General features: G+C 41.0%; 1 protein-coding gene across 1 annotated transcript; it reads left to right on the top strand.

Moving 5' to 3' along the window:
• Window positions 1-3,057: 3,057 nt before the first annotated feature.
• cyp2r1 (cytochrome P450, family 2, subfamily R, polypeptide 1) lies at window positions 3,058-8,223 on the top strand. The gene is made up of 5 exons (XM_058089099.2): window positions 3,058-3,363; window positions 3,584-3,725; window positions 3,803-4,435; window positions 5,890-6,219; window positions 7,215-8,223. The coding sequence occupies exons 1-5, from the start codon at window positions 3,124-3,126 to the stop codon at window positions 7,418-7,420; spliced, it is 1,551 nt and encodes a 516-aa protein (XP_057945082.2). The 5' UTR covers window positions 3,058-3,123; the 3' UTR covers window positions 7,421-8,223.
• Window positions 8,224-10,303: the final 2,080 nt, after the last annotated feature.

The following is a 10,303-nucleotide window of genomic DNA, read 5'->3' on the forward strand; positions in this document are numbered from 1 at the left end:
AAATACAATATGTGGTGGTACCTTATTTTTGGAGGGATGGAAAAAAATATTAAAATTACACAATGCTGAATTGTTAATGTTTGGTGATAAACATTACTGTTATCTGGTGGAGGTATAGCAGACAGAGTATATAATATAAGCAGACATAAAACCTTGCGATGTTTAATTACGTTACATTTTGCCAGTGCCAATAAATACTGGATACCCAATGCATAGAGGAGTCAGTCCGTGTAACAAAACATATTAACAAATGTCGTTCAACAAGTAGTAAAAGAAACACAAAAATACAAAGTACAACAGAAATCACCTCACGGGGGTAAAACTATGTCTTACAAAAAACTTTGTTATACATGATTGATGTAGCAGGGAAAAAAGCCCAACAAAAACACTGCTGAAAACCAAGCAGGTACAGGTAGCTAACACTAGCAAAAACACAAACACAAAGCTGCGCGGAGCAAAAAGCAAGCAAAGAGCTGGGAACAATCTGGCAACGAGTGCTGTCCACAGTTCAACTTAAGAAGGGCCAGATGATGATTGCTACCAGGTGTCCAGGTAGCTCCTCCCAAGACACAGCAGACAGCACATAGATCATGACAATGATGCTCCATTGCTGGTTCTATGGTTATCATCACACTTGTTTTCTTTGTCATCACAGGCACCCTTTTGTAATGAATGTCCCATCAGTTCTTCATGACTTGGTGACACTTGTTTAAACTCCTTATTTATTTTGACTTTTGATGTATATTTTCCAGAAAATGTTGAAGCGTTTGGGGGTGTTTGACTTTGGAGGTTCTCCTGTATATTTCAAAAGACGCCTGACCAGATGATGCTACGATAGGAACATACTTATTTGATTATACTTGACAAATATGTTAGATGCTTCCAGCGTTGTTGTTTTTTTTTTTTAGTCAGGGGTTCTGGCAGGAAGCAAATACACCATTTGCAAGAATGTCCTCATTAGGTAGCCCTAACAAACTTGAGTCATTGGCAGAGGTCTGGCCAGGCAAACAATCTTGCCAGCTGTCTCAGCGGGAAGAAACAGCTGGATAAACAGCTTTGTGAATAATGAGGAGTGACTAATCATGGATGAACAAAAATTGGACATGAACATTTCCTACCAATTCTGTGGTTCATTTGTTTAAAAAAAAAATTGCATTATGTCTTTGCAATGTACTACTTTTACGTACTGTATATTTAAAAATAAAGTGTGGAGACAAGTTCAGGGTTTTAGACAACAAGCAACAAGAGAAGTTGGAATGTAGTGCATACCTCCACCTTTAACCTCAAAATGTAGTAGCGCCTGACCTGAAGCAGTCTACATTTAAAGGATCAGCAGCTGCTGACTTAGTGGGCCAAGCTTTCTTTGCTGAAAGAGCAAAACTGGCTCATATGAACATTGTGTCGTTACAACTGTTCAATTATTAAAAGTTGAAAACATATTGTGTTTGGTCTTCAGCATCCCAAAGCAGGAAGTTTAATTACAAGTAACCATCCTGCATTTATCAATTACAATTTAACTGTGCAGCATTTAGAGTGATGAACTACAAGAGGCTGAATTTGTCATTCTAATCATTTGCAAACTTTGACAGTCAATATAATCTATGCAACAGATGTAGTACATGTCTTATTTTCTTTATTGAAACCTACTTGTGAGTGGAATAGACACTATATGACTACTCACTGGCCACAACACAGATGTTGCATTGTGGGCTGCACGGTGGTATAGTGGTTACAATGTTGGCCACATAGTTACAAAATCTCCATTGGACATCCATTGGAGTTTGCATGTTCTCCCCATGCGTGCTTGGGTTTTCTCCGGGTACTCCGGTTTCCTCCCAAATTCCAAAAAACATGCTAGCTTAATTGGCGACTCCAAATTGTCCATAGGTATGAATGTGAGTGTGAATGGTTGTTTGTCTATATGTGCCCTGTGATTGGCTGACAACTGGGATAGGCTCCAGCATACGCTAGAAAAAGAATGAATGGATAGTTTGCATTGCTGTGTATCACAATGCAAGTTGATGGTTTCTGTGGCCATAGGGATCCAGGTTCCATGTGTTGGTACTCAATAAACCAGAAGGGACCTAGAAGTGACATGTGCCTTCACATGAGGAACAGCAACATACCTCTTGTCTAGTCTTCAAAATAAAAATATGCAACATGTAAACATGTAAACAAAGATAAAGCTCCTGAAGTCAGCAGTGTTTTATTTAGAAGACGAGGACTTCATGAGCATCACATTGTTCACAAATTAGAAGTTGATGTCAGTTATTGTTATACATATACCTGTATGTTTACTAGTGTGTTCAGATATTGTTTTAAGAATCATACAGACATGAAAGAGAAGGAAAAGAGAGTCAGACAGATAACGGGTCCTGATAAATGTGCTTCGAATAATGAATTCATTGATGAAGCCTATGTGTGCACATTCCTATGCACACCCCTCAGGGCTAAGCCCCCCCTTCCCCTATCTTTCAGTCCTAGTGACACCCTTGGCCTGCAATAGTTTTTTTTTAGTTTCAAATCAAATTAAACCCCCCAAAATGGGGAAAACAGACGACAAAATGTAGAACATGAAAAGAAAAGGCTGAAATACTGACATTATAAAATGCTTATTATTATATAACTTTTGGTGCCTCTATACAAAATTCTAAATATATAAAAGTATCCTCAGTATGTTTTGATATTTCAATATACGGCCCTCCATGGAAACAGTGTGGTCTCCCTTGATGTAATGTTGTAGAATGCACCATAAATAGCATCTATAAGGCTTATAGCTGTCAAAAAATGGTTAGTGTTTTTGTATAAAATCGTATGCACTGTCAAACTATAAGCATATAAGCATATAAGCATATAAGCATATAAGCATATGCAATGAGCATAATTGTACACATTATATAACCTGTGTTTAGAATGTTATAAAAAAAAAACCAAAATGATCGGGATTATTGATCAAGAGCGGAGCAAAGTTCAGTAACAGCTGTCTTTCTGGCCAATCTTCGTCCAGAAGGCGGGGGATAGAAAATGTGCAAGATGATACATATGTTCTCCACAGCTTCAAGCCAAGCAGTCCAGGTCGGCGGAGGGAGGCGAGCTGTGCACGGAGCACACTTTCTGGCAAAGATGGTCTCAATTAAATCGCCGTCGTCTCTGGCGCACATGTCCTGCGCGCAGGTTCTCCTGGTTATGGGCTGCGTAAGTTTCCTTTTCCTTGCTGCCCTGCTGTTCCGGCAGCTCGTCAAGCAGAGAAGACCCCCGGGCTTCCCACCGGGGCCTTCCCCCATCCCTGTCATCGGGAATATTCTGTCTCTGGTCACGGAGCCGCACGTCTTCCTCAAGAAGCAGAGTGAAGTTCACGGACAGGTACGCGCACTGTGCCACTGCACAGCCATGCACGTGCACGCTAAAAAGGCATGCACGGTTACGAAACCAACACATGCAGCCTCCTGCAGAAAGTTTATCACCTCACTGTCCTGTAATTTCTTATATAGATGACTTGAACTTATTCTAGTTTATGCATATAGTTTGTGTGCAGGCTTGACTCATTTTGCATGAGGCTAATGTTGTCATGTACTTGGTGCAGATTTTCAGTCTGGACCTGGGAGGAATCCTGACTGTGGTGTTAAACGGCTACGACTGCATCAGAGAATGCCTTTACCATCAGAGTGAGGTGTTTGCGGATCGGCCATCTTTGCCTCTCTTCAAGAAAATGACAAAAATGGGCGGTAAGAGCCACACAAAAGATGACATTTCTTATGGACTGCAGTAATGAAGCATTCACCTCAATGACCTTCACCTCAAGGTCTTCTTAATTGCAAATACGGCAAAGGTTGGATCGATCACCGTAAACTGGCCTGCAACTCGTTCCGCTACTTTGGCAGCGGTCAAAGGCTCTTCGAGAGGAAGATCTCGGAGGAGTGCATGTTCTTCGTGGACGCCATCGACGAGCACAAGGGCAAGCCCTTCAACCCCAAACACCTTGTGACCAACGCCGTCTCCAACATCACAAACCTGATCATTTTCGGACAACGCTTCAGCTATGACGACCGTAACTTTCAGCACATGATCGAGATCTTCAGCGAAAACGTGGAGCTGGCGGTGAGCGGCTGGGCCTTCCTCTACAACGCCTTCCCTTGGATCGAGTACCTGCCCTTTGGGAAGCACCAGAAGCTCTTCCGCAATGCAGCTGAGGTTTACGACTTCCTGCTGCAGGTCATTAAGGGCTTTTCCCGAGGCAGGGTACCCCATGTACCTCGGCACTACGTTGATGCCTACTTGGATGAGTTGGAGCAGAATGCAGCAAACCCGAATTCTTCCTTCTCCTATGATAACCTCATCTATTCCGTGGGGGAGCTCATCATTGCTGGCACGGAGACCACCACCAACACCCTGAGATGGGCCATGCTGTACATGGCTCTTTACCCCAACATTCAAGGTCAGCTATGATGTCCAATGTTTGTACTCCCAAAGTAGACCGTAGACCTCATCAAGGCTTACCAACTTGCATCTATACTCCATTACCTTTAAGATTATTTTTTTTGTGTAATATTGCACATTTATCACATTTATTTTTTTTAGATTTTATATTTACTCTTTTGTATCAGGAAATAAAAAGTTAATTCATTATGTGTTTGACTAAAATGAGTTTAGAAGGCTTGAAAAATATGTTTTTCATGTTTTTTTCAAGCTTCTGCTTGTCTTGTGGCGCTTGCCTCTTCTTCTTTCTCTTTCAGCTTTTCCCTTCAGGGGTCGCCACAGCAAATCAATCTCCTCCATCCAACCCTGTCTTCTGCATCTGTCTCTCTCACACCAACTACCCTCATGTCCTCCTTCACTACATCCATAAACCTCCTCTTTGGTCTTCTCAGTCTGGCCTCTCTGACATTATCTCCAAGGCCTCTAACATGTAATGTCCCTCTGATGTACTTGTTCCTGATCCTATCCATCCTGGTCACTCCCAATGAGAACCTCAGAATCCGAACTCCAGTTCTGCTTCCTGTCTTTTCCTCAGTGGCAATGTCTCCAGACCAAACAACATGGCTGATCTCACCACAGTTTTGTATACCTTTCCTTTCATTTTAGCTGAAATTCTTCTATCACTCATCACACCTGACACTTTTCTCCACCTGTTCCATCCTGCCTGTGCATGCTTCTTCCCCTCCTTTTCACAATCTCTCTTCTGAACGGTTGACCCCAAGTAGTTAGAATTCTCCACCTTCTGTATCTCTGCTCCCCCTAATCTCACTCTTCCACTTGGGTCCCTCTCATTCATACACATATACTCTGTCTTGCTGAGCGTAGTGACGTCATGATATGCAAATTAGATCAGTGAATTTACTCACATCACAAACTTACTGTCATACTGATAATTTTTCTTATTTTCAGTATACATTTATCTTTATCCACTTTCAAGCTACAACCTTTTGAAATAGTAGTATCGTAGTAGTATAATACTGGTATAAAAACTGGATATTTTCTTGAAAAAACTCTGGCGCCTTAAGGGTAAATAATGAAAAGTATCCATGAAAAATAGCCACCTGGGGAAACACCTCACTCTCAACCTGCTAGGGGCAATCCACCCTTACCCGGGTCAGAACCATGGACTCAAATTTTGCTGAGTCTCATCCCAGAAATGTGATTAGAGCCTCAACGCCTTGGCTGTACCTGGACGTTCTGTCCATAAAAGTTATGAACACAATCTATTAGAGAACTGTACTGTAATTTACCAAATATGGTCCTTGCTCTATAATAGGCACCAACATAACCTTATTGGAAGTCAAGGGCAAGCATTGATTGGGATGCCAAGAAATGTAATTGCTACTTAGTTGTGTTTTGTGCAACGTGTATCACTTCTAACTCTGTCTGCGTGTCTTATTGTGTGCAACACAGAGAGAGTCCACAGAGAGATCGACAGCGTGCTAACCAATGGCCGACCCCCCTCTTTGGAGGACAAACAAAAGATGCCCTTTGTGGAAGCAGTTCTGCACGAGATCCTGCGCTTCTGCAACATTGTTCCCCTTGGTATTTTCCGGGCCACCTCTCAGGATGCACAAGTGAACGGCTACACCATTCCCAAAGGCACAATGGTGATCACTAACCTGTATTCGGTGCACTTTGATGAAAAATACTGGACGGACCCAGGGGTTTTCTCGCCACAGAGGTTTCTGGACAGCAATGGTAACTTCGTGAGACGTGAAGCCTTCTTGCCATTCTCACTGGGTTAGTAGTCTCCTGGGACCTTTTGACAAAGAGTCATTTTTATTTGTATGAAATGGTCATCAACGTTTGGTCAGACTGTACATGTAACACAAACTTATCATACAAAAGCTGGATAAAAAAGTCTTCATTTTCAAGGGCACACTGTATCATAACAATTATTTAATGTGGTGTAATTTCATGTGCTGTGCTACATCATACTGAGAGGTGTTTTCTAATATTTTAGCACTCTTGATAACACTTGTGATAACTGAATTTCCGCAAAGCAGTATTCTTTATTTATTAAATGCAATATTTTCATAGTAAGACCATGCAAAACCAATCCAACCAATACAGTTTGTAACATCACTAGAGCCCTCTAGACATGAAATAACACCCCTATAGTCACCTTTACACTTGTATTACCTATTCTAGTAGGTGGATTTTTTGTTATGGATTATAGTGGCTGTTGTGAGATAATTCAAACCTGCAACAAAAGCTTTTTTTGTTCTGGTGATTAAGTGTGATTGTGTGTCTCACCGAACATTACAGTAATATTACTGACATGTAGTGATTAGGGTAGAATACTACATCATCAACATCTTTGAATGTGCCTTATGTCTTGTATTTCTATTTGACTTAATTTGACCATTTTTAAGCTTGACAACGCTTACCTTGGGCATAAAATACACATAATTTGCTTAAATATATATATTTATATACTAACAATATAGTCCATATTCAGCCATAAAACTGTATAATTTGATCATATGTTTTTAAAAAACTTAGATAAAGTGTAGAAATTCATATGTTGGACAAATTCAGCAAGGTAAGGGGCAACTACAACTGTAGTTTAACAAGGTAACTAATATATTGGAAAACGCATAATTAAGTTAATGTCTCTCTGACCAAACAATGGACATAAATGTATTTAAAATTGTCATCTACTTAAAGTTGTGATTGTTGGGCTTTGTTAGAATGAAGAGTCTAAATTGAGGCCTTTTCTTTCTGTCTCCTAGGGAGGCGTCACTGTGTTGGCGAGCAGCTGGCCCGCATGGAGATGTTTCTCTTTTTCACGACTTTGCTCCAGAGGTTCCACCTTCAGTTTCCGCCAGGTAGCGTTCCCACAGTGGCTCCCAAACTGGGAATGACTTTGCAGCCTAAGCCTTACTCCATCTGCGCCATCCGCAGGCAGCACTTTGGAGACACTCCTTATCCCAAGTAGGCAAGAAGGGCGATGATTTGTCCCTAGACTTTATGTTACAATAAAACAACACCCCCTTTTGTACAACTCACACAGGTACCACATAAGACTGTATCATTTGGGACTGTAATGGTGCATTTTTGCCGGTCATCAAATCTTTGTACCGGGCAATATGTATGTTTGCACAATAGACACAATGCTGTGCAAAGACAGACGTGTTATCGATTGAGTTCTGCCGTGCATACAGCAGTTCTGAGCACAGGATACAAAATGTCTATGAACTTTGATGATCCAGGGATGTGTTGTGTATAAGTCAATGATTGATACTAAGTACACACGTGCTGGTTCAGAGCCCTTACTTCTCAGGGCAGCGTCAGGCCAGGCAAATGATACCACCGATTTGCACCTGTGGGCAGAAACAGGACTTTCCAAGAATGTTCCAGTGAAGCTGGAAACAAGCCAGCTTTGCGTCATCTGAAGCGACTTTGACACCATCTCCAGGGAGAGAGCTTTTTGGAAGAACTTTCTCTTAGAAGTTCCAATTTAACAGATGGTGGATTTCTACAAATCCCTCTTTTTTTTTTAACTTTCTGATGGTGCTTATCGATACTTATAAAGTATTTTTTTATTGGTACGTATTTCTAGGTGTTCAACTACACAACTTTTACAAGTGTCTGTCTTCCAATTTTGTACATTGTCAATACTTGAAGAATTAGTGGATAAGTGAGAAGCAGGAAGAAATGACTATGTTGGACTTGGAAATTTGACATACAATGACTTGAATTATTTGTTGTTTTTGTCAATTGAAATACTAAATGTATTAAACGTGGTCATTGCTGTCAAGCGTCTGTGTTATGCTTATGACTGGGAATTGTACCATTTTTTTATATGTTCTCAAGGGGATGACACTGCTATAGAAATGAAATGAATGTGTGCAGATTGTATTGCAGTATAGACAGTGACGTGCAGTGCGGTTCATGGCTGGTGAGGCACTGACTCTTTGGAGTCCTTTTAATGCTAACACAGGTTGCTCAGTAAGCAGATAAGAAGAAAAAGAAGAGAATAATTGACTTTGGTTTAAAAAAAAAAGTATATTATTTGTTATTAACTGAAAAACATTCATACTTAGATTTTTTTTAATTTGTTTATATTTGATCTATTTATCTGTACATGAAATACATTCCCTCTATTCTTCATTCATTTTCTACCGCTTGTCACAGGCATGCTGGAGCCTATCCCAGCTGTCTTCGGGCGAGAGGCGGGGTACACCCTGGACTGGTCGCCAGGCATTCACAGGGCACATATAGACAAACAACCATTCACACTCACATTCATACAATTTGGAGTCACCAATTAACGTAGCATGTTTTTGGAATGTGGGAGAAAACCGGAGAACCCGGAGAAAACCCCGCTTGTCCACCGTGCAGCCCTCATTCTATTCTTTTCCAGGAAAAGTTCAGATACTTTGTTGTAAAAGTCTAATAACATCCTTGTGAGTGTGGATATAAAATCTTCCTTTTTGGTAATCAAATTCATTAATTAACTCAGAAATATATTGAATGCATTTGACTTGCTGCTCTCTGGCTGGTGCTGTTGTCACACACACAGGAAAAAACCCTGCCTTTTTCTCTCTGTGGAAGAAGGGCAGTGACAAGCACCTTCCAACTAACGCACGCCCACATCCCTTCAGGATAAAGCAAGTACTGCAAGGGCCTCCACGTATGCCATTTCTTATGTATTTTATTGTACAATTAGCAAGTATAATGATGTCACACTTACATTAAAGACATTGCACAGGCTGTAGAAAGTCCTGATGTATAATAAATGTATCTGCAACCTTATATTATTGGCGACATGCTGACAAACTGGCACGTGCACTCACTCAGTGGACTCAGATGATAGGCTGGGCTTACACACCAATCCGAGAGATGCTCGTAGTAGCCTCATCTTAGGATTCTCGTTTGTATTTGATTAGGAAATGTGCAAATTCAGTGATTCTTAATTAAGAAAATGTTTGAAACTATTACAATTACAGAAAATATATGTACAATATAGTTTCCATCCATCTTCTATACCGCTTATCCTCATTAGGGTCACAGGGGTATGCTGGAGCCTATCCCAGCTGATTTCGAGTGAGCGGCGGGGTAGACCCTGGACTGGTCGCCAGCCAATCACAGGGCACAATAGCAGTTTCATGGACAAATATTAATATGTATTTTCTTATCATTAGTCTAGAAGACTAGACCCCATCTTTCACCCCACCACGTCACTGATTATAGATTTACTACTCTCTGAAAATAAGTCAATACACAGCCATTATTGTCTAAATAGTCAGCAACACAAGTGAGTACACCTCACAGTGGTACGTACAAAGTGTGAGTGAGCACCGGTACAAAGACTGCCTTAATCTTTTGGGTATGGAATTCACCGCAGCCGCACCCTCTTCCACTCAGACACCTTGCAGTCTTCCACCTTCCTGTGCTTAATTTATTCTTACCTTTCTGTTTCCTCCGCAAGGCATTCATCATGTTGGAGGTGTGCTCCTTATCATGTTGCTAAACTGCCATGCCGCCCTGTTCCCCAAAGGACAGGGTCATGCTCTGCTTCTGCATATCACAGTACATGTTAGAAAGATGAACCGCAGCTCCCCAGCGCCAGCAGCACTCATCCTGCCCCAGACAATCATGCGCCTACCACAATTGTTTTGGTCCTCGCTTGTGTTGGCAGCTATGTAGACAATGATTTTGTGTTGTCATTTTCAGTCATTAAATCTACACTGCCTGTTTTATATTCTAGTTAGAATAATGTCCCCTCTTTATCAGGAAGTGTATTGTTTGCATTATTCTGAGATAATTCTCAACCATTTTTTGTTGTATAACTTGCAAAAAAAATCAATGAGAAATA

The sequence above is a fragment of the Doryrhamphus excisus genome, linkage group LG13 (assembly GCF_037039965.1).
Source record: "Doryrhamphus excisus strain RoL-2023G ecotype Guam linkage group LG13, RoL_Dexc_Guam_v1.1, whole genome shotgun sequence".
NCBI lineage: Eukaryota > Metazoa > Chordata > Actinopteri > Syngnathiformes > Syngnathidae > Doryrhamphus > Doryrhamphus excisus.